The following is a 25,933-nucleotide window of genomic DNA, read 5'->3' as shown; positions in this document are numbered from 1 at the left end:
GAATAGCTGAGTGAGGTGATAGAGCCTCCATCACTGCAGAGCTCTCAGAGAATCGTGATGGTTATATATCGGCCCACTAACACTGCGGCATTATGGATGAGTTAAGCACGCCTCAATGGCCTTGGCTCAGGAAGAGGAGAGACAGAGCTAAACGTCCATTCTGACATGACATAGACCATTAACACAATCATCAAATCAGTAAACGCAGCAATTCACAGGGAAAATGCAATTGAGCACACTCCTGAGTTTTTAGCCTACAGGTAATAGCTGAAAATGCTTTGATGGCCTTGGTGGGAAAGAATGTTTGGTGGTCAGTTTACCTCAAACAATTCACCATGCATTTACTCTTAACACTTCACTTTATGTGGGATATGGGAGTATTAAAATGTGGCATCAAAACGTCAACATCACAATACTCAAATACCTTTTTACCAGAAGTGTAGTCCTAAGAAAAAAGTGAGAATATAAAATCTGTGCTATCCCAGCACACACGGTCAACAAATAAACTTGTAAATTAATTGTTTACCAACCCTTTTCGAAGCCCTGATATCAGTGACAGCCATCCTGTTTCTAAATATAGTATTTATTCTCAATATTTCTCAATATTTTGGCCATATTTTGAAGCCATAGTCTGTATTTTACAAATTTGCTAATAGCCTACTTTGCTGGTGAACTGCTGCTAATTTTACAGCGCTGACATTAGCAAACCTTACTCAAGGTTAGCTAACCACATGTCGTGTTACTAGTATGCTAGACTTGCACGTCACACTAGTATTTATCAGAATCCACATTCAAGGAGTTTTCAGTGTGTCTTTTTTTTTTTACCTTTGACTGACTGCAGGAGACAAAAATGGTTTATCATTCAGGGAACTGACCAATCACATTGTTCTACCCAAAGTCTTCTGTAAGAGAGTGGAGGATCATCCCTGTCCATATGTTGCTATGTTGCTCCTCTTTCTGCATGGGTCCAGCAGGGGCTCTTACTAACACTGAGCAACAGCAGACCACACATTGCAGAGGCAACTGCGGGCCCACGGTGCTACTCTAATAATTTAAGCAGCATGTGTTGGAGTATGATATGATGGAGGAGTGTGTGTGTGGAAGAATAGTGGAGGGGAGACAGCCAGAGCAGCCAGGCTGCCAGCTTGTTGGAGGTGTGGAGTGATCTGGGGGGACAGCAGCGAGGCTGGGGCAGGAGCAGGAGCTTGGGCACCATTACACAGCGCTCTCCTGAGTGCCATTGTGTCCAATGCATTTAGCGTTAATCTCACCCTTTGGGGACATTTGCTGTTGTGTTAATTACACACCACCAGGAGCCCTCATTAACACACAGGCACAAGCTTACACACACACAAATATAAATCAGTACACACAAAGATGCGCTCTTGCTGTCACACGGACACATTTGCACTCACTGGTACATAACGGGCCAGATCTATCAGGCTCATTCTACTATTGCAGTCCCACAATTCTTAAGCCATAAAAAATTAGTTAAAAATAAAAACCATACAAAGTAGACATCTTTGTATTCTTTGTTCTATTTTTCAATTAAACAAAAAAAAACTATGATAACTCTTTAAAATTGCATTAAAAATAGCATGTCACATCAGTGATTTCACAGATGCTAAAGTATTACATTTAGGTGAAACAACAACTTCTTTTCTAATCTTCTTAATTGTCTTAAATGTCTTAAATATGACAATCACAGCAGTATATATGCTATAAACAAATGCTAGCTAAGTAAAATACAATCCCTGCCAACATTTCTCACTGGATATGCCCTCATCCTCCTTAAATGGTTTTTCATTGTTATATTCTTGGTGCCAAAAAGAAATAAACTCTGTAGAGTGCAGCCTGCTGTGATAGCCAGTACCATGTCATTGAATAGAATTAGATGGATTGAATTAGTTACACCTTAAATAGTGCAGCGGTTAAAGGCTAGTGCCCAAACAGGCATCTGAATGTTACTGCTACATCATTTAAGGTGGAATGGGAAATAGGAATATGATGCTAACTTCAGCTTCATCTAATCTCTGTCCACTGTACGAGACTCAGTTACAAGAAGCAAAGCAGCACTGTACCACTTGAGGTGGGAGCCCTCAGGTTTAACCCTAAATTACTACAGATATGCACTTTGTTGTAACATTTAAAGTTTGGCTAAACATTGTTGTGCTTATACATGCATTTATACATGAGTTCACAGTAACCAGCAAAATATTACCAGCCCACCAGGAATTCTCCAGACTACCCTAATTACCCACTTTGGCATTGTCTGTATTCCTACCCTGTTGGCCACCGCAATGGTAAATGACCTATGGACTCTATAAGTAACCTGTGCCATTTTAGGGTAGCTTTTAGTGTAGAAAAGATTAGTAAGAGACTACAAGATAGCACTATTTAATTAAGCATAGCCACAGAAAGAGTCATTAGTGCTTTGCCACACACAGAGACACACACAAGGTTAACTCATCTAACCTTCTCAACTTCTTTAATGAACATGCGCAAACACACAAATGCACCTCACACACACACACATACACACAAATACACACAAGGTTAACTCATCTAACCTTCTCATCTCCTTAATGAACAAGCACATGCACACAAACACATCCGCGTGCATTTACACGCATGCACGCACACACACACAGACACACACACACACACACACACACACACACAGACACACACACAGGTGGCACCTCTCTCCTGGCCCTGCCTGTGGATCATCCTGTGTTCAGTCATGCACTACAGTCCACAGCAGCTCAGTTTGGCACATCCACACTCCATCAACCCCAACATCTCACCACCATCCTCTGCCAATGTGACCAGAGTGGGCTGCAAACAATTAACCTTAGAGATCCAGCAGTGCTCTCCTCTCTCTCTCCCTCTCCTTCTCCCTGCCTGAGCCACTTCATTTACTCAGAAAAAAAATATATGCAAATCCTTTGATATATCCAAAATTCTTTGATAGAGCTCTATTTAGTAATGCAAGAAAACACATTTAGACAAATTAATCACTTTTACATATCTATACTGTTATGGTTTGTACACAATAGAAGTGAAAAATGTGACATATTAGTTCACGATGAGGTCAAAAGTTTCTCTGTGTTCGTGACAGAGCTGTGAAAAGCTGCATTCAAAAAGAAATACTTCAAAGCATAGCTTTTAAGTATATTAAAAGGATGTGAAATCTCTTACTTCTACAGAAAATGCAATCCTTTTAAGCATTTATTTTAAAAGCATTGTGACTGTCTGTGGAATCACATTCAAGTTATTCAGTAAAGCTGTGAATGTGAACACTAGGAGTCAAGAAGTGAACTGATAAAATTTATGTGCAATTTAACACAACTGAATACGTAATCAAGGCTGCAGCTGTTGAACACAACATATAAAATGCTGAATTCACATATAATTGACTGTGGAATTTTTGACACGTAGTAACATCTAACCAGCTAATTATTGTACCTGAAGCCACTTACAATGCAATCTGCATTCAGTATAAGCAAAAAGGTCAAGGTGGCATGACACTCATTCAAGCGAAGAAATGCAGTACTCCTAGGCAAAAACACTGTGAAAAGGGTTGTGTACAAGGGTGCAATGTATGCTAAAATCCCTAAGTATTACTGTTGATATGACCAGAAAATTACAAGCTCCATACATCACCTTTTCTGTAAAGATAATGGTTGAGTTTGTCAAATCAGAAGGCTAGTGAGCTATATGTGGAGCAAGTTGTGCTATAGCCAAGTCCTTACAGGAAAGTCTGTCCAGTCAATGACCAGTTTGGCAACTCCCTAGGCAGTTATTTGCTGTCATACAAGACCATCTCTTTGAATAGGAAGAGACCTATAAAACCAAAACACAAAACTAAAAGCCACATTAATGCTTCAAAAACATATTTGAAATCACCGGTAAAATCTGACAAAAACAAAAATAGCTTACGGCATTTGATTCAATAGCTGAAACAGCAAGCTGACTGTCTTATTTTATTGTAGGGCAGAATTTTAATTAAAAACAAATGAGTGTAATGAGCTTTCCCATTTATATTTCAATCAGTGACCTGTCTCCTCTTTTATAATATCTCTGGCTATAGTTTGTTGATTAGCATTTATTAGCCAGCATAGCTAACTAGACAGCAGCTACAAAGGACTTCTAGTTACCCATCATCTCCTATTGCAGAGCAATCATGTGACTGTATTGTTGTTGCGGCCTTTTAGAAATATGATTCATTAGCTGATCTCCAAATTACATGACTGATCTGGGAATTCTGAGCCGATGTCGATATCGAATATTTTGAACGTTTACATGTAGCTGGTATCAATATATTAACATTTAAAAAATGCAGAAACTGGGATCTACCTGAATTAAAATGACCAGAGAAATGTATGGTAGGTTTACAAATGCAGTAAAATGTATAAAATTCAGACATTTTAAAACAGAGGCCACTGTTGCCTAAACATTCTGCTCTTCTGGAGTACAAAAAAGGTCATCAAATATTGGTTTAAAATATTGATCGAATCTAAACTGTAGGATGTGGTTTAAAAAAAAGCAGTAGCCATGAACAATGCATTATTGAACAGTGCATGGTCAACTGTCCTATAAGATTAAGATTAAGTGACCCTTTTTAGTCCCACAATGGAGAAATTTCACCTCCGCAATCTAACCAATCCGTGCAGTGAAACACCACATACACACTAGTGAAGACACACTAGCAGGCAGTGAGCACACTTGCCCGGAGTGGTGGGCAGACCTATCCACAGCGCCCGGGGAGCAGTTGGGGGTTTAGTGCTTTGCTCAAGGGCACCTCAGTCACGTGCTGTTGGCTCAGGGGATCCAATCGCCAACCTTCCAGTCGCAAGGCTGGTTCCCTAACCTCCAGCCCATGACTGCCTCGAAAAGAGATCTCTTTTTCTACTATCTGATTGAATTAGTCCAAAGTTTTGTATAGCTTGTTCGACAATTACTATGAAAGAACACACTTGTGAGTGGAGCATGGACAGGTCAATTGCATCATTTGCCAGGAAGGCCATTTAAAACAAATTTCCTGTTGCCTGCTATCTTCAATTTCTTTAAGGAGAACACTAATGCCAGTTTGGAAGGATATTGGGTTGTGGCTATCTGGCCTGGAAACTGAGGCAAATACACCTGCATCGAATTACATTGTGAAAGAAAACTTTCGATCATGTTCATTACTGGTTGCCATCCCCAGACCTTTGTCCACAGAAATGAAAACTGTGCGAGAGAACCGTGTCTCAGTATTCATTTCTACTACTGCATTTTTCACATTCTCAGTCTCTCAATTGCCTAGTTTTGGGTCATGTCACATTGGAAGACCCAACAAATTAACATATCGCATTATTCTCAAGCCCGTCCAGCTAGTTTGCCCCACTGACATAGTGGCTGGGCTGCAATCCACACTAGAGTGATGGGATGGCAGGTGACCCTCAGCCCCAGCAGCTGCGGCCAGCCTCAGTCACGGGAGCTTTAATTGTGCCACTGGGGAGCCCCTTCTCTGCTGGTCAATTACCGACCCAGCCAGCCAGGGGAGTGGGAGTGTGGAGGAGACAGGCAGAGACACAGTGCATGGAGTTGAATGGCCGAGTAGGGTGACAGACCCTCCATCATTGCAGAGCGCTGTGTCTGATGATTATGTATCAGCCCACTAATAGACTGCAGCATTATGGAAGAGTTAAGCATGCCTCTGTAGCCTCAACTCAAGAAGAGAAGAGACTTAACTAAACATCCACTCTGACAGGACAGAGACCATTAACACCATCATCAACACAGCATACGCAGCAGCACAGACAAAATGCAATACCACTGCCATGCTCCTGAGTTTCCCAACTTGCAGCTGGGGCAGATAATTGCACTTAGAGGGCTTTGTGGTTTGGTGGGAAAGAAAACCCGGTGGTCAACAATTTGCCGTGCACTTACGAGTTCCCTTCATGTGAAAGACGACTGTACCTAAGGGTGAGTGATATGAAAAAAGACAAAAGTATAAAGAATTCCAACGTTTACAGTGACCAACTTAACTGTATTTTGTAAATAAAAAAAATATTACACTTTGATACCTGCAACATATTCATAACAAGTTGGCACAGAAGCATGTTTACCACTGTGTTACATCACCCTTCCTTTTGATTATTATATTTTAATCATTTGGAAACTGAGAATACTAATTGTTGAAGTTTTGCAGGTGGACTTTTTTGCTTATTCTTGCTTGATACAAGACTTTAGCTGATCAACAGACTGAGCTGTCTGATTCTCCTTTTCATGATGCACCATATATTTTCTATGAGAGACAGATCTGGACTGCAGGGAGGCCAGTCAAAGCACATGCACTCTATGTCTATGAAGCCACACTGTTGTAGCACATGTCAAATGAGGCCTGGCCTTGTCTTGCTAAAATAATTATGGACTTCCCGGAAAGGCGTTATCTTAATGGCTGCATTTATCTCACTAAAATTCCAATACATGCCTCTATGTCAAAGGTACATTCACACATGTGCAAGCTGCCCATGCTGTGGGCACTGATGCAAACCTGTACCATGACAGATGTTGGCTTTTGCACCTTTCGCTGATAAATGTCTGGATGGTCCCTTCCGTCTTTGGCATGGAGAACTCGATATCCCTTTTTCTCAAAAACAATGGCATTTCTGCATAGAATTGATGTATGGCTTTCTCTTTGCACAGTAGAGTTTCAAGTTGCATTTCTTGATGCAGCAGCAGACTGTGTTAAGTGACAACAGTTTCCCAAAGTACTCTGAGCCCAAGTGGCTATATTTAACTCTTGACAGTTTCTCATGCAATGTCTTGAATGTCATGCACATTCAACAGTGGTTTCTGGCCTTGCCCTACATGGCCTGAGATTTCCCTCAGATTCCCTGAATATTTTTACAATATTATGTATGGTAGATACAATTCTTTTCATCTTTACATTGAAAAGTGTTCATTTGTTTTTGACAATTCTCAAGACGTGTGGAACAAAGTGGTGAGCCATGACCCATCTTTGCTATTGCTTTAAACTCTCCAGACATTAGGTTTCTATCACCGTCTCTGTAAACAATCATGACTCAGTACATTTCTCTAAACAGACCATTTCAAATCAAACTGCTCTGAATGACTTTCTTTACATCTTATTGATATAAATATACAACAGTTTTGAAAAATCTGTGGAATTCCCCTTTAAGAAGAAACAGGAGGGAAAAAAATTAAAAAACTGGTAAACAACAAACTCTAAATAAGACAACGTCTTAATAGGCCAACATTCAGTGACTTGTTACTACGCAGTGTGCATTGTTTATGCTATTGTTTACAAGTTCTCAACAACTGGTCTGAATGTATTGTTGTTAGCTTTTTTGGATACATGCAGTAGGTTATTGTTCTAGGGTACGGGTCAGCAACATGAGGCTCCTTTTCTGCCCTCATGTGGCTCCACAGCAGATTTAGATTTTTAGCTAAAAATAAAAATAATCCTCCTTTGCAGTAAAATAAAACTTTGCTGAGCATTCTAACACATATTTCTAACACAGTTTTAACAATAAATGGTCTTAAGCACTTGAGTAAATTTATAAATGGCCTGCTAATTCATCAAACTTTGACCCTGAAGATTGGTGCACAGACTGTTGGTCACAGCAATGCAGACAACAAGCTCACCTAGCCAGTAGCTAATGAAAGGGCAAAGAAAAGAAAGATGAACATTGATAATTTAGAAATGAACGGACAGTTTTACTAGTCTTATTAGGCTATTAAGCACTTCACAGATTTCCTGAAATGTTTGATCTGCAATGAGAATCTATCAGACACTAAAAAGTCACAAGGCTGAAGTTAGCTTCTCATTTGCCAGCTTCTTGTTCGAATTTTCCTGCTCCACCTTAAATGGTGCAGCACTTACAGTGTATATTTTTAGACTTAGCAAATTCTGAGATGTATTTTCAGCCAAGATGGAAAAATGTTACTTTAATAAAATGGACATAAAATGTTATGGCTCCTAAGGCGTTTTGATTATTGTTGAAAAGTCAAAATGGCTCATCTTGGGTTGTCAGACCTGTTCTAGAGGTACTGACAAAGCAGAGTAGCTTAATGTAGGAGACAAATGTAAGGTCCAAAAAACTACTGTACTGTACAGAGTCACAATTTCTTAGTACATCCAGGATCTACTAGCATTGGAAGTGAAGTTTGTTAGCCCTGTTCCTCACCTTTTGACAGATCTAAAATAAAAGTATAAACATTCAGAGTGAGAGCGTGTGACCAATTGCAAAACAGTATAAATGCTTAAAAAATTACAAATCTATCAAAGTTTTACTACTTTGGTTACATACTTTTGCCATAATTTATCACCATAACATACTGCCCAGCTTTAGCTGTGCTACATAGCTTAAAGCATACGAGTTAACAGCAGCACACAGTGACTTTACAGCAGTTATTACATGGGTACCAAAATTTCTAATCAAATATCTGAGAGCATTGATGAAAGAATGTACTAGCTGGCGCTGGCTGAAGTACATGAATTTCCTGACATTGATACCATGAAGTGTGATTAAAATGAAATAAAAGCGTATCAATTGTGCAAGGTTAATTTGTATTAACGTGGCGTGTCACAGGTGTGTTTTCCATCCGTGAGAAGCCCATGGCTGCAGAAAGGTTAATAAGCTGCCTCACCTCCACCCAGCCAGTGGACGAGGAGGGAGACAGAGAGGCGGACTGCTTTAATGCAAATTGAAAAGAGCAGGACGCAGGGCGCTGCGCCTCGTCTACCCAGGGGTCCCTCTGTGGACACTCTTCATCTTCAGCACACACACAGCCGAGTCACAACCGGTAGAATATTAGAGGACCACACTCGTTTTCTCTTCTTTTACTTATTTCCACTTTTCTTTTCTTCTCAGACCTCTCTTCACCCTCCTCCTTCTCTACCCATCTCCTCTCTCTCTGCTGTGAAGCTGATGATTAGCTGTCGGGTCAGAGTTTGGACTCAAGCCCATCCCCAGTCACAAATGCTGAAATGCTTTCTAAACCACCCCCCATAGCAGTCTGCAAAGGGATGAGGCTGGAGAAGGAAAAGTGTGCCATGCTAGAGACTTGCATCTGCATCTGACTGACACACATACACAATCACAGAAAAAGCAGGTCTGCTGCCTAAGGCTGACCAATACCTGTTAGTTTGGGAACCTAAAAAGAAAGGGGACTTGGTGCAAATATTAAAATAATGGTGTGCATTTAAAAGTAAGCAGTATTCAGTTTGGGAGCCTCAAATACCCATTCACTGTAATACACTGGGATTCTTTAATAAAACATGTCCAAAGAGAAGAAGAAGAGGGTAGAAGAGAGAGAAAAAAAACAATCAGCAAATGTTGCATCCAATGCAGAATGATCCCTCCTGGCTTTCAGTATTGAAAATGTTTGACCTTCTTTTACTATTTTTTCAAACTTATTTTTCTCCATCAAGCATTGTTTGGAGTCAGTCATAGACAAGTGACCAGAGTTCAGGGCAAAGAGTAGAAATAAATAAGAGAGACAAAGAGCAGTGAAGAGAGGGCAGGCGGGTGTCAGACAGTGTGGCACTCCTGTAGGGATATCTGGCCTATTTAAGGAAAAGTTGAAAAAGGCAAGACTTTAAAAGCTGCTCTTTGGCGGAGGAGAGAAGGAGTGAGAGAGAGTCTATGCCCGCAGAGCGAGGGATTTCAGAGGAGATGAATTAGGTGGAAGTGAAGCAAACTCTCCCAAGCATTCAGACTAGCTGATTGAAAGGGAGGGGAAGAGAAACAGAGAGAGGGGGAGAGAGGGAGGAGTGTGACTGTGTATGAGGAGTGATAGAGAGATATAAAGAGGAAATGAGAGAGAGATAGAGAGTAAGAGAGAGACACAGAAAAATAGAGGGGGTGAGTTGTGTGTGTGTTAGAGAGAGAGAGAAAGAGAGTGAGAGTGAGTGTGTGTGTGTGTATCACAGCAATCAGTGAAGCTGCCCCGAAGGGAACCTGTTAAAAGAACATGCGCATCCCATGGCAAGCTGCCCAGTCTTCCGGACAGACAGGGAACAGGTTCAAATCTCTCTCTCTCTTTCTCTCTCTCACACACACATACACAACCACCAAGTCTATCTTACCCCACTTCCTCCATCACTTTTTTCCCCTCTATTGGTTGCTTTTCTTTCTTTTCCAATGCCTCTGTTCCTCCATCTTCTATCCCCTTTGCTCTGCATGACTACTTTCAATCCCTTCACAAACTCACTTTATCTCCCTCTTCCTAAACTGTCTTGTAACACTAGCCTCCAATCAGTCTAGAGGCTGCAGAGACAGAGAGAGAGAGAGAGAGAAAGAAAAGAGGGAGACAAAGAGTGAAAGAGAGCGAGAGGGGAGGGAAAGAGAGAAAAGAGAGAGATATTTTGCACTGCGGCTCCATGCTGAACAGAATGGCCATCTTTGTTATTCTGTCAGGCCTCGTCTTGAGCACGCAATGATTGTTTACTCGCCTAGTGGAGGAAGCAGCAGAAGCTGCTAGTTTACAGTCTATCCTCCACTCCACACACAGACTGACCTCTTCATAGACCTCCCCTACACCCAGTTCCTTGAACCAATTCCACCCCAAAGCCTGGCAGACAAATTAAACACGACAACATGTCACTGCAACAGGTCGCAGTGCGAGTAGAGAGGAATGGCACTGAGACGTGGCCTCTGCATACTTTTTGATTTGTATGGAAATTAGGAGTCAAACCACTCAAATAACCAATAATGTTTCCGTCTGGGAAATGTATCATTTAGATAAGGGGCTGGGGTGGCAATTACCACTGATAACTTCTGCAACTGCTTGAAAAAAATAGATGAGACATAAATTCATTTCAACGATCCTGCCTGTCTTAGCTGATACTAAAATTACAAGTCATACAAGAAGTAAAGCACAAGGCTATCAACTGCATCAAAAGGCTGCTTTTTTCAAACATTTTTTTAAATTTTGGAATCACTTGTAATATTAATAACTATAATTGTAGATACAATATCAGCTTATTTAATGTAGTATTAAATAGAACAGAAAATAATATTAATATCTAGACATTGTTGTAAATTATTTATCTATTTATTTATTTTTATTTATGGCAATTTCCATCTTCCTGCTAATTATTTGTAACCTGTGACTAAGACTAGTGTATTAAAATCACTTTATACATTTATCTGCAACGAATATGTACTGAAAATCTTACTGAAATTGTTTGAAATTGTACTGCTATTGTTTGCAAACTTTTCAACAGTGATTCTCAACTTTGTAACGGCAGTTTATTTAAATTCTAAAGTGGAACTGTGATTGACAGCTGGTGAAGCTGCCAAGGAAGAATGCAATTATATTGCTACACACTGTGTTTATAACATACTATACAATAAAAATACTTCAATACAGAAATTTTGATGTGACTTTTTTTAAAATTAAATAATATATGTTTGTTGATCACTCCACAATAATGATTAACAAATGATACACCGAGCAGCCCTGGCAGTCATGTGAGGAATGAAGTCCTCTCTAAGACACACATCCCTTCTCTCCAGGGTGAATGTTTCCTGCAGGGTGTGTGTGTGTGTGTGAGTTCACGAGCTGTGGAAGCGGAGGCCCGATAAAGAGCTTCTGTAGCACCTGAGAGGCCGTGTCTCCAGTCCTTAGCCACTGTTCGTCGCTCACTGTCAAACCCCACTGCAGACAGCGAGGCCCCTCCTCTGTCTCTTTGCGTGCACCAAGGGAACAGTATGCCACTTCAATGTTTGTTCTTTCTCTGATATTTTCCCCTTAATCCTGTCTCTTGCTTGCTCTCCCTGTGGACTGCACAATCATGAGGATAGCGTGTTTCACTATCTCTGCGTTTGGGGAGAAGGTGGTGGGAAAGGGGTCACATGTTTATTCATGATCAGTATATTTAAACTTCAGACTCATCTAAATACAGCAGAACATACTGAAAAGGGTTTGAAGCTGCTAACACTCTGAGATACAGTCATACTTCTAAACTTGGAGCATCAATACAATTATGAAACTTACTAAGACAACAGAGTGTTCTTCTGAGAAGAAAGTAGAAACACTTTCCTTTATGCTTTGCTGGCTGGCATAAAATTAGAAGTTTTGCTCTAAAGCAGGATTTCTTAACCTTTGGGCCGCACAGCACCCTCTAGTGGTCCACGAGCCTGCACTAAGTGGGAGACAGTAGTTTGTAGTGGGCCAGTCACGGCACTTAAAGTCATAAAAACATAAATGGAAAAAAGATATAGGCCTAATATACTTAAGCCAGAGCCAGTTTACGAGGAGCCTGGCCACTTCCTATTTCCCCCATTATAACAAAAACATGACTGCAAAACGCCAGAGGGCGCTCATGAGCGAGTCCTCAATGAACGAGAGTAAATGGAGCTCAGCGGCTAAAAACAAAAAGTTAAAATACTTTCTAATCACCACAGAATTTTCCTTTAATTTTAGAAAGTAAGGATGTATTTCACTAAAAAGGCAAAGAAAACTTACCTATATATTTCCTTTTTACTATACCAAATGGGTTTTGGGCAGCAGCATGCTAGCATTACTGCTAGTGAGGGCTTATTGGTTGGCGAGTGGAGCAGCTCATTAGCTGTTTGCGCTCACAGATGTCATGGACGTACATGAGGCGTCATTTTAAACTCCTACAGCTCGAGTTTAAAAGCTCTTAAAATATGTAACAGCAGTGTTAAAATGTTTTATGCTGTTCAGTGTTCAGGAAATTAATGTATTCTTTTACATAAAAATGTTTAAGCATTTACAAACTATGATTTTGCTCAAATGCTCCATCATTTATTTTGGACTCCCTCTAGCGTTTGAGAAACCCAGAAGATCACAGAGTGGTAATTCTCCTCTCTACAATTCCTCTGGTTATTAGCCAGAGATGGAGAGGATTTTTGGCATGCTTTCTCCATTCGGTGGGGACCTATCAAACTTTTTTCTTTAGTTCGCTCCGTTTTGACATGTGTGAACATTCCACCCGTATTCGGGTCTACATCAAACAGCTCAACCGCTCTGGCAAAAACCTTCCCGCTTCCAACCGAACCCTGTTCAGTTCACTGCTGGTGGGAATGCATTTTATGAGAAACGAGGAAATTTATTAGAATCTAGGGAATTCATCAGTAGAGCCTACTTTATTCTTTTTCTAGCAGCATGTCAACGCTGTACTGTCAGCATAATCTGCCTGTTTTAACGTCTGGCTCTTTACAGACTCATTGCTCTCATATCGTTCCTGCAGCTCGAGCTGCAACTGATAAAAACAACAGAGGAGCCTTAAAATTATAGCAAAGAGATGTGTTTTTTTGGCCGAGCATCAGCAACCTGAGTTGTTAAACTCAACTGATAAACTAATGACAAAGAAGCAGATATCAAGTAAGGTTTATTTTTATTGTTCACTGTGGCGCTAATTCAAAAGCCCACTGAGTGGAGGAGTGTGGTTTATTTCAAATGGAGCACTAAAACCCTCAAAACTACAGAGACATCTCCAGACCAAACAGTTTCTCCTGTGGAAAAGCCATATAATAGTGAAGAATGAAACAACATAAAGGGAATAATTCATTCATTCATTATCATCACCACTCACTCTTTGCATTCTTCTCGCAGCTTCATGAGGAAACCACTTGGACTGTTTTGCCAAAAGTTATTTTTTGTAAAAGAACTTTTAGGTAATACAGGCTGTAATGCAAGTAATACAGACAAAATGTCTTGAAGATTATGAAAAAACATACTGGTACTGCAAATAATAAAGCATAAAACAACAGATTTAGAGTGCCTGTTGTTCAAAGGTTTGGAATTGCTTGTCAAATTAAAATATTTTTGTTATTTTATATACAACAATAGCTTATGTAAGTCCGATATAAATATTATAAACTAGACAGCAAAAGGTATTTTAAATGTTTTATTTGATATTCCAAGGATTTACCTTTATTAAATGATAAATAATACACTGCAATACAATCTGTTTACAATCATTTTGTTATTTGCCTTAAAATATGATCTTCAGTTCAGAAACATTTTGGATATTAATTTTATAATAACTTCACTCTTTATGTTATATAGTTTCTCTGCCATTTTTGAATCAACTACACATCTAGTTATCTTTCTGCACTTTCAGTTTCCTAGCTGTTATTTGAAAACTTTGAAGTTGCACATGACTAGCAGATTATAAACATTTTATACATTAATCTGCAACCAAATGGCTTAGCATTATTGAAATCACTGATTTTAAGCTTTTAAACAGTGATGCCAATGGTAGTCAGTAGTATACATATGAAACATTTCATCAAGATCAGTGTGCAGTTAAAGACGGTCATCACCTACATTTAGAGCAGAGAATTAATGGAAACTTCCCCAGGGAGTCAAGATTATCAGCCTGACCATAAACAAACAAGAACTAAGATGTCTGGGTCCAAACACTGCACAAAAAAAAATAGCACCTTTACTCGTTTTACCTCAGTGCATCCCGTAGAGGAGGATATATGAGCGCAAGAGCTGACTGGAAGTTTTTAGGGTTTCTATGAGACAGGTCTTAAAAGAGGGTTATATTTTTGGATGGGGTGTTAAGTGCAGTGGTTTCCTAAATAGGTCCCCTCAGAGTTAAGATGATTAAAGTCAGTGGGACATCACAGCAAAGCAATATGAGCTGCAAATGGGGGCGGAGGGAGGTGGGGTAGAACGTGAGAGCGCTTCAACCTCCGGCACTGACGCACTGTGCCCAGGTCACCCCCCATGGTCTTGCTAATGCACAATAAACTCATTACACTCCATTAATATTTAACTATCTCATTTTCCCTCATATGTGATTTATTAAACCATGGCAAAGATGAGTGATGCACTGGGCCTGGGCCTGGAAGGAGCACAGTGGGCAGGCAGCGCCAAACAGAGAAAAATTAGCATGGGCCATATCCGCTTTGTCGAGACAAATTGTCCCTACATATGAGGGCAATTAGAGAAATCGTTTTCTTTTCACAAACATGCCATTAGACGGAGCCCAAAGCCCTCAGAGTCACTGTTTTTGTATAAATACAACAGAATTTGATTAACTCCTCTGCAGTATGCTAAATCTGATTATCACAGGCCAAAAAGTACAGAGCCATGGTTATGTGTCTGAGGTTATAAACAAGTATTGGCAAGGACACTAGTGCTTCACTTGGAGGCAAGTATAAAATGGGATGGCTTTATCAAAGTGTGTATGCCAAATTGTGATCCATGGTGAGGAGACTCTCTGTGTACATGCATGTATGTGTGTGTTTGAGCCTGTAGTTTGAGACTGGGCACCCTTGAACCCAGATGGACATGCAGAGGTCCAAGGAAAAGCGCTTTTCTGGAGTGCAGAAAAAGAGAGAGATACTGAGAGAGAATATGAAAGAGAGAGAGAGAGAGAGAGAGAGCGCAGAGGCATGCAGACAGTGTTGCTCTGGCAGGTGCTTCCATTTGCAATAAACGGCATCAGCAATAAACAGCTCTGTCCTTAGGGGAGACATGGTGAATGATCAAACCCCCTGTTCACAGCACTTTAACATGCCGCTTATCAAAAGCCTGCTTTATTATTTTACTCTGTCATTAAGACCAAACTGTTAATATGAGCCAGGCAGGAGAACAATTCCACTGTAGCCTCCCATTCATATGCCATGGGGCTTTGAATGATTGGATTGTATTGAAATAACTCTAATCAGGTTCTGCTTCTTCTGCTATGTTACTCATGAGTTACAAAGGCCACAATTCTCCAAACCACACAGAAATCCTAGGGTTACATAATATAGACAAAATATATTATCGACAATATCATGATATTTTATCATTATTGTGATGCATTAGTTCACAGTGTTATTTTCTGAGCATACTGTGGATATCATTAGCACAGACAGGACACCAATCAACTGCATATATCACTACAAATAGAGCATAATTAGCCCTTTTTAATAGAATTATATTAGGATAGTGTAATGCAGTATATAAACCACTGAATAAAAAAATATTGTTCAGCTTTTTTTGTCATATTTCAAAAAAAGAAAACTTTTTCAATATATTACAAAATAATATATTGCACTTTTGACAAAAATTATTTACATTTGCTACTTCATGTGAATTCCATGAGGACTTTCTTCTGCATAATCTGATATTGTTCAGGATGCCTAGCATGCAATAACATTTTGTGTGATTTATTAAAGGGCTCTTTTGCATATTGCAGCCTTTGGTGATATGACATTGCAAAAGCTAATTGCTTCTGCCTATTTTTTTTCTAATTTAATCTAAAATAATAATAATAATAATAAAAACAATATACTGTACCACCCTAAAAACACAGTCCAAACATAGTCCAAGTGCTGTGAGCTACCACTAAAGTTCTATTTTATTCTTACTGCTACTTTATGAAAAGAATGTCTTACGAAATTGACATTCACTTAAAATGTCAAAGAAGAAACTTAAAAAGTGTTGAAAAAAAGATTTCCACAAAGGAAATGTGGCATTTGTTTAGTTATCATTTATTTTTAACTATTCTTTCAAAATTATTTGAAGCACCTGGCAAATTACATATACTGTAGTTCACTATATTTTTGCTATCTACCATTACCACTAAAATTATCACTGGAAAACTAGTTTTGATGATATATCCTTAGTACCACATAGCCCTTTTTTCTCCCTGTCTCCCTGCAGGAAAGTGAAACACCCAAACAGAAAACAAATAAACACAGACAGATGACACCTGTACTGGCAACACTGTCAAAGGAGGAAGAGGAAAGCACCCCAACAAACAAGCCCTTTAATTGCGTACGATAATCACAGAGGAGAGGCCTGGGCAGAGACCCTAGCTCAGCACTGGTAGACCTTCCCGAAGGAAGAAGCACAGGAAGGGCTGCGGATCATCTGAGGCCTTGAACGCATGAGTGCTTTTGATCACAAAAGGGTCAGGCTTTGGTGTTAACAGAGTTATTATAGACTTATTAGAGAGCCAGGGAGGCAGCTAAACCCCTGCTGATTCCATCATTACAGGCGGCAGTACTGGGGTCATTAGCGCACTGCCTCTGAGCTCTGAAGCAGTTCAGGTGCTGAGGCGCGGTGGGGGAGCGCCGGGGCTGTCTGGGTGCTGCGGTTGTGCATGCAGCAGTGGAAAGCTGTGAGTGGGCAAACAGAGGTTGAAGGGGATTTGATCAGATCTTGGTTGATAAATAGGGGGGGGTCTGTTTAGAGCCCTCTGTCAGAGCTGAGGTCACGTAGCTGAGTTTGTGACAGTTCAGAGGTGCTCTTTTTGTGTGGAAAAGTTGGCTCTCTTTCAGTATGGGCAGAGAGGTGGACCAGCACAGAAACACATACAGCAGAAGTCCAGATGCTGTAAAAAATGCACCTTGACATGTGGCCAGTATGAGCCTATAGTTTTGAAAGTAATGTTCAGTTTACTAAGGCTGCAGTTAGTCACGCAAACAAACTACTACATTATGCTTGTGTGACGCAGAGTCAACAAGCTCAGGACAGACAGAAAATTCATACAGAACTGCAAGCTGAGACCTTGGTAAATCAAAAGGAATATGGGTCACACTTCATATTTCAACACTTGATTAAGCAATAGCTAAGGTGAAATTTAAGAATTTTCCAGAACACTCTGAGTGTTATATATCATAACTTTTTGCACAACGTTTTTGGTGTCCATTATTACATCTATTTTAGGCCTTATTAAGCAAATTATCTGGTAACTAACTTATCAAGCCAGTAACTGCTAATTAACTTCTTTATTAAGCAGTAAGTAGAGCAGCAGTAATTTTTTCAGAGCACTTTGTATATTTTGCATTATATTCTTAGTGTAAAACTCTTACTTAAACTTTATTTTCTTTTAAATGTCTTAACAGTAAATTATCAACTAACTCCAAAAAGAAAGACAAATTGACCTTCTTTTCTAAAACAGATGCTTATATTTATAGTTAATATTTAGTAAAGTAAGTATTATTTAGTAGTTTAAACAATCCTTGTTTGAAAATGGGGTTTTCATAAAAGGTGCTTATTAAGGTAGCTTCAAGTTAGTCCCTAACCTGCTAGATTGGATCTCAACACATAGTCTTATCAAAGCACTAGTTGAATATCATCATATCAATAAATGATGCGCAAAAGATTCACGTATAACACACAAAAATGCTTTGAGAAATGCTTAAAAGTGCCCATTTTACTTAATAAAGCAATACTGGTCTGCCAGTTAATTAGCAGTTACTGACTTGATAAGGTGCAGCGCAAGCATATTACTGGACAAATAAATGTTGTGCAAAAGATTATGATGGATAATAGACAAATAAAAGTGCTCCGGAATTTATTTAATTCACCTTATTTGGTTATTGCTTAATATGGTAATAATGAAAAGCCAGTTTAAATGCATTAAAAGGGCATTATAATGCCCCTATGTACTGCGGTGTTACCAGAATATGTAATCAGCCAACATCTTCACACATTTCTTGGAGATTCACCCACATTTTGAGTAACCCTCCCACAAATGCATAGGTATGCGGATGAGAAGCACATTTTGCATTTTTCAAGCTACATGATGCATAACTGCATACTTAGGGTCAAACGACACATCTGGCCCGGAGAGCACTGGGCGTCGATAGCATATGACACTTTCGCAAAAAACGCACACAGACAAAAACTCACACGCATGCTTTCACACCACAACCTACAGCATAAGCATCCAAACAGTGCAGACAGTCACAGCTCGAAAAAGACTGTTGGAGTGCAATCACATTTACTTTCACATTAATTAACATAAGCCTCAACCCTGTGAAAACAAAAGAGAATGTGTCATTCATAACGCATACAGTGTGACAAAAAGAAAATGCAAAGTGCTTGGAGAAGCATCAAGTTCTAACCAAAACACAGACAGTCAACAGCAGTCTGAGCGGAGTGATAGCATAAATGTGTTCCTCAAGGGTTTTAAATTGACTGCATTACCAGACAGAGCCAAGAATTAATCTCATCTTAGCTACTGTACCTCAGAAAGATGCATGGCCCTGCACAACCTAAACGCCCCCTACTCACTCACTCTCACTTTCCTTTTCTCCTTCTCTTTCTCTCTCATTAAAGGCATGATGGCCATTAGAAAACAGGAAGTGATGGCGCCCCTGCACCGAAGGGTCGAGTGTTGCCCTGGGCTCCGCCCTCACCGTGAATTACTCCTGCACTGACAGATCAATTATCAGAATACATCTTCATTAGACCTTGCTTCAGAGCTCCATCTGTTGAGAAACCAGGAGCCACCCTCTCCACACTGCACTCAACACACGCACAGGCTGGAGCCATCCATCTACAGTGCCACTCACAGTTCTAGCCTGAGCTACAATATCCATTCCATGCGACCACTGAAAATCAACAGAATGAGCAAAGAAAAGACCACAATACCTTCTTATGGCTTCATACATCATCAATTTGCACTTAAAACTGATGCAAAAACATTGTGCCTACATGGATGAAAGCATTCAAACAGTAATTTCCTGTACTTCTGTTCATGGTTAAATGTTGTAGCATGCCACTATTAAGGAGTGCAGCCTTGTCGATGTGCTTTATATTTTGAAAACAACAAACACCACATGTCATAATTTCACTGAAGCATATGTGCCCTATCTGTCTGAGAATAGATGTCAACAGTAAAGAAAACCTATTAGGCAAGAGGAGAGGAAACTCTGCCAACATCAATCTTATTTCAACAGTGCTGAAAATCCAAGGCGCTGAGTTGTTTTTCAAACGGAGCAGGCCATGCTGCACGCTCAATTCACGAGTGCATCTGATTTGATCCCCTGAGCTGACATACAGGCAGAATCCCTGATTGATATCACCAAGTTTAGGGAGTCTGGGGGAAAAGAAATGAGAGAGAGAGGGGGAGAAAGAGAGAGACAGATAGAGAGAGAAGGCGTGGAAAGGCCAAACACAGGCTAAAACAAAAACAACATCACAACAGAAATGAAGTACGAAGCTGGATTGCCAAGCAAATTCAAATAGGGCTCAACAAATGGAAACAACTCAAGGGGGCCTCTTAAAATTCTCTGAGCATTTGGCCAGCTCCATCTGTAAAAGAGGGCTCTTTTTGGGGCGTATAAGATGGCCTACCTTTCACATACTGGGGCAGGGCTGTTAAAGGTGGGGCTGCAACTGCCACACATGGTTATTTTAGAAAATTCAAATACTCTCTCACATATTTGAATATTCTAAATATTCTCAAGAGGTATTTCATTTTAATGAATGGAAAAAAAGAAAATAACTCTTTTTGTACAAGAACAAATTCACATGGGGTCCTGGGGTAATTTCCTCTTTTATAGGTGCTACCTGGTGATTTTTGCCCTGGGAAAATTACTGGCCATTTTAGTCTCATGTGGATACACACCTCTGTATTTTTCCAGAAAGATGTCGCCTCACATTAGAAAAAACAAAAAGGCTTCTGACTGCTACTACTCACTAGATTTGGTCTCCTAGTGCAAGTATCAGAATCACTCAACCATTTAGTTGGTCTGGGTGGGATAACTTCAAAGAGCATTATCAGGAGGACAAGGAAAATAAACTCAATCAGAAAAGCCAGAACCTGGAGGCTGATTACAGGAGAGATTATCAAGACAGCTACAGGTAAAAAAGCACTACTTTATTTTCACATATGCACATATCACCACAATGCATTTTTATTTTTTTTATTTTTTGGAAAGTTAAATTCTGATCAAATGAAATACAACCCACTAAAAACTTGCTCTTGCTGTGGTTATTTTATCGCCATTTGGATGAGAGACAAAAAAAAAATATTTTTACAAATGTCCCTCTGATAAACTAATGCAATTCAAATAGTGCTAAACTAATCCAATTAGAATAGTAATGTTGCTTAAGTTAGAGCTCTAAAGCATGTAGTTAGTTGAAACAGGTAACAACACATACATTATATATTTCTGATTCCATGGAAGTGGTGAAATACCCATTATTTATTATTTTTTTTTTTTACCATTCTCAAATATTTTAACTAATAAAACTATCTATCTGTCCATCTATCTATTTATATATCTATCTATAGTGTTTGTTGCACCAATATTCCAACATGACCTATGTCAAACATTTAAAAAGTAGTACATGTCTCTCTTTTGGCTTTTAAGGTATGCCAAAGATCATGGTGTCATTTCCCTAAACTTACAGTACATAAAGTGGTAAATATATTTGCTATAGAAAGATCACGATTCATAGTACAGTGATCACTGTCCCTGCAGCTCTGTCCCAGCACACACAACTTGTCTGATACATAAATGAACAAAAGGTCTACTGTCCTATATCTTGTTAAAACATATGCTTTCACAAGCCCTCTGTCAATACTACTGGTCTTTAGCTGAAATTTACTGTTGTTACTTCAGCAAGGTAGTCTAATTGGAAATACAGTAGGTATCTCATTCTCATAAATGGGCGCAGGTCCATTGCTTGAAGTTGCTGTTGACGCATTAAACACCCAGCAGTTTGCGATGGGCAAGGAAGCTGTATAAAGGAGATCCAAAGAAGAATGCTGCAGTCTTGGCAAAGAGATAGAGAATGGGGGAGAGAGAGAGAGGGGGAGAGAGAGACACAGAGAGAGAGAGAGAGAGAGAGAGAGAGAGAGAGAGAGAGAAAGGTATGATATTTCTCAACAACACTAGTAACAACTGGGACTTGGGAGGTGCGCAGAGTTAACAAAGCCCTTTTTGCACCATTTTCAGAGGGGAGCTCTACGGGGAACACAGTTACACCTGCTTGGCTCATCTTTCACAGTCCAGCCATCCCCAGACACAAGCTTTACTTACAAATACCAGCCAGGAGTAGAGAACAGAAAAAAAAGAAAGGAAAAAGCTCTTACCAACTCATAGTCAGTAGGCCAACTTCACCACTACATAAATAAAGGGGCAATTCTGCAGACAAATGAAGCTAGGCTGGAGCAGTGACTGTTTTGGCAGCTGCATAGTGAGGATTTATAGTGTGTGGTAATACTGAGCGTCTGTGAGGTCTTATGAACCAATTCAGCCTCGGAGACCATGGCCAGCTGCACCCAGTTTCCAAAGCCTGCAAGTCACTGAAGGCACTGAGAAAACAGCTAAGGTCCACCATTAAAGAAAAAAAAGAGAGCACTGTGTCTATGGGCATGACAAAGTCAGACTCTTGATACTACAGTAAGAGCACTGCAGTGGACAGAGAATCGATCAAATTGAAACTGAACACCCCTATAAAACATTTCATTTCCTTTGATGTAAAGAAATATCAAGTCCATCTTCACTACTGAAATCATGCCCTGCTCACTTCAAACCTTCTGTTCCCAAACTTCTAACTTCAGCTTAAAAACTGTTTTTCTGCTATCAAAGCCTGAAAGCATATTTCATTCATGAGGACATGCAGTTTGGGTTCACCAGCACAGCTGAAAAACGCTGAATCAGTGGGTTTGCTCAAGGCGTAATTGATAGGAACTGAGCCAAATGTTGGTCTCTGAGGAACACCTCTCATACATACATACACTTTACCTGCAGAGCCAGCCTACAGAAGGTATAGCCTTCAAACAGCAAAACATAAGAAATAACACTAGAGACACAGCCTAAGCTGAGAACCCAATGCCAATAAGCTGGAAAAATGTGTTCCATTTTACAGGAACAGGCTGCATTTAAAAGGAACAGGGAAACATACACCCCCAGTAATGACTCTGAACACACATTAACAAGCAGCCCGGCCCACGTTCATCAGTCAGAACGCTTTTCAAGCAGCGGTGACCCCTTCTACTCTTTTCTACTATTCTCAGTGAGCAAAGCCAGGGGGTAGAAACAGACAGAACACAAGTACACCAGTGAACAACAAGACCACCACTCATCCACCACCCCCCCACACACACTCACACCACTTCCTTAAAAAAAAAAAAAACAACTAATATCTATATAATATCTATAGATTTGTCTATAAAGCCAGAAGTGCACATCTGATATATCACTGAGGCATGTGCCAAGACAGTATCTTCTGGGAATACACAGTATATTAGTTCCCTCTTAGATGTATACTTTTTTTTAGATTTGTTGGATATATTAGCTGTTCCTAAAACCACGACCAAAACATATGGTGAAGCATCTCCCCAAGGATCTGAGAGCATCAGAGATTACAGAGAAATAGAAGAGAAATTGAATAAATCTTTAAAGACTTGGTTCAACTCACGCATTTTTATTTACTAGTGACTTTATTAAGGTTATTTTTACTCTTGTATATCTCTAACTGTTTCCATCTGTCCCTTCATTGTGTTTAATGGTGCAACTTATTATTGCTGCTGCAATAGTGCAATTTCTGCAAGGCACTGCAAAATGTTTTTGTGCTCCGCACGTCTATATTGTTTCTTAGTATGTTAGATCTTGTTACATATATTATTGTAAACAATACTGCATTATATTCTCTGTACAGAATGCACAATAAAAACAGTCATGGATTTACTCACTGACTCTTCTATATGCTCTGTTCTCCAATCAGCTAAAGCTCTTAAGCAGTGTACACGCACACTGATCTGACTGCAACAAGATATGGCCTCAGTTTAATGGCTTAAAAGTTTCAAAAAGGGGAAAACGTCCATAACTCTCACCAGTAGCATTAAAGCATAGACACTCGCAAACAGGTTTAATATATCGTCGCTTTTATACTGTAGGCATTAGGCCACTACGTCCATCGTCACTGTCAGACATATTCAGACTAGCTGCAGTGCCAGGGGAAAAATCCACTACCACCCACTTCAGTGCTGCGAATAATCAAGTTTAGGTAAACCGTATGTGTATCTGAGAAAACAAACTGGCCAGAACAAGAGTGGAACTCCCTGGCCTTCTCCTCTCTCTCGCTCTTCCTCTAGAGGGGCAGCCACTGGAGCGGAAAGACAGCCAGAGTAACCGAGCGTGCCGGTACTCTGCCCCTACCCAAACCCACAGCCTTTCAGCATACAGTATACGGCACAGACAAATGGTGGTGGGGGGGGTAGATAGAGAGAGTGGGGGGGTAGAGAGAGAGAGAGAGAAATGAACAAGTTCTGTAAACTGAATTCACACTGGCACACAAACACAATCCTGCTCTACAGCTCTGCTAATTGGCACAGAGATTTCACCAAAGTGCTTCTTCAGCCTGATTGTCGAAAGCCAGAAGAAAGAAGGAGGGAAGAGAACAAGACAGTTTTATAAAGATAATTAAGATTTCACAGAGACAAATGGTTTCCTACAGTTTGGTGAGATGAAAGCTGTTGCCACCCAGCAGCGGGCAGCTTAAATGAGGCATGTGTGTGTAATTAGCGGGTGGGAGAATGAGACGGCCCTGCTTACCTCTGGACTTGGACGAGAAGGCAAGCGAGAGCTGGGCAAATAGGTCCGGGTTTTCAAACTTCTCCTCTTTGACTTTGATCCAAAAGCAATTCTCTGCCATCTCCTGAGGCACTATCTGCAAGCACAGAGCAACCATATTACACTCATGCTACAAAACACGCATGAAAGTGTGTGCATCCTCACACACACACACACACACACAAGATCAAAAAGACGGTCGATAAAATAATGTTGATTGTATTTCCTGCTGAAGTGCTCACACAAGAGTGCAAAACACCCCCAACCCCCCAGTATTCAGGTGTGGTATTAGAAACACGATCAAGGCCAAGGGCAGAAGCCGTAGGGAATAGTGTGAGTTTAAAGTGTGTGATTCTTCTCTTTTTCACTCACGCTTCTTAGACAAGTGACCTCCTCCCCTTCATCATCTCTGCCTCATTCCCTCCAGTTCATTACAGCACCAGACAGAGGGAATCGTCAGCACACAGCCCAGTGCCATCTCAGCCAATATGCACAATAATTAGGCTTTGGTAGGCCCTGCCGAAACCGTGACTTTGAAGGTCTCATCGGGAAAATTAACACCGCTCTTGACGCTACAGGATAAAAATCACTCAGCACAACAGATTGCCTTCTGATCAGCGACAAAGGATTAACAGCAATTTCTCAAGCATGCCTAAAACATAATAAAACACACTCAAGGCACTGTTAGGGACAGCAAATTGAGTGATGTGGGGTCACGGCCCTGATGTGTCCCACGAGGCCTCAAGCTGAGAGTGAAAATGAAGACAATGAGGATGAAGAGGATGGCGATGGCAACAATACTCAGTAAGGCTCTGACACTCAGAACCATCATGGTTCTGATAGGCTTTCAGCAAAGCACTTTCATACCCACATCATTAGCCCGAGGTGCGAGTGGGCAGACAGGCTGGCAGTGGAGGACCCGAGAGGCTTCCACTTCAGCTGCATATCATTGTAAACGCACTGCTACTTCAGAGTGCTGAGTTGAAGAGCAGTCACACAAAGGTCAGAATAGCAGAAACCGGGTTGTTTCTGAAGAGCAGCACCAATATGAAAGAAAACGAAATGAAAATCAAGCAGCAAAACTCAATGCTCATTCAGTCAAGTCTGCTTCAGTCAATGATCATTAACGCTAATGAAGATGTGGTGTGATCAACAGGCCCGTCGTAATTATTACATAATCGCCTGATCGCAATTCTTTGAGGTGATCAGAGTCATTTTCAACAGTTGTTAGCTTTCAGTCATATTTTAATGTTGCAACAAACAGAATGCAAATTTTGAGCATGTTCATCAGTTGGTTTGAGGTGAATACATGCACACAAAGGAGGCATGTCATGAGTCTTTTGGGCACTTTAAACTTTTACTTTTACAGTTTCCTTGTACAATTCAACAAGGGGTGCAAATCTGATAAGACAAGTAGGGGCAGGCGGCAATATCTTCAGTTTGAGTTACTGCTTTGTCATATATGTAATGGCTTGTAAATTAATATTAAAAACAAAAAGAGACACTATTATTAACAGAAATAATGCCAAGTATTTTCACATAGATTTAATATATCAGTTTTTGCCCGCTACGGTAGCAGGTTGTCTTTCTTTTTTGTCACTGAAATACAGAGAAAGACATTA

The 25,933-nt window shown here is 40.2% G+C and overlaps 1 protein-coding gene across 11 annotated transcripts in view; it reads right to left on the bottom strand.

The window, feature by feature from the left end:
• The window catches only part of diaph2 (diaphanous-related formin 2), a 444,886-nt gene that overhangs the window by 257,415 nt on the left and 161,538 nt on the right, over window positions 1-25,933 (bottom strand). For all 11 annotated transcript variants that reach the window (XM_036568916.1, XM_036568915.1, XM_036568920.1 and 8 more), the window contains one exon: window positions 24,294-24,408. In XM_036568916.1, coding sequence (XP_036424809.1) covers window positions 24,294-24,408 — 115 coding nt within the window. The remainder of the gene's footprint in view (window positions 1-24,293; window positions 24,409-25,933) is intronic.

Source organism: Colossoma macropomum, unplaced genomic scaffold (genome assembly GCF_904425465.1).
Source record: "Colossoma macropomum unplaced genomic scaffold, Colossoma_macropomum, whole genome shotgun sequence".
NCBI classification, from domain to species: domain Eukaryota; kingdom Metazoa; phylum Chordata; class Actinopteri; order Characiformes; family Serrasalmidae; genus Colossoma; species Colossoma macropomum.
Note: the sequence above shows the minus strand (reverse complement) of the source record. Positions and strands in the feature narration are given on the sequence as shown.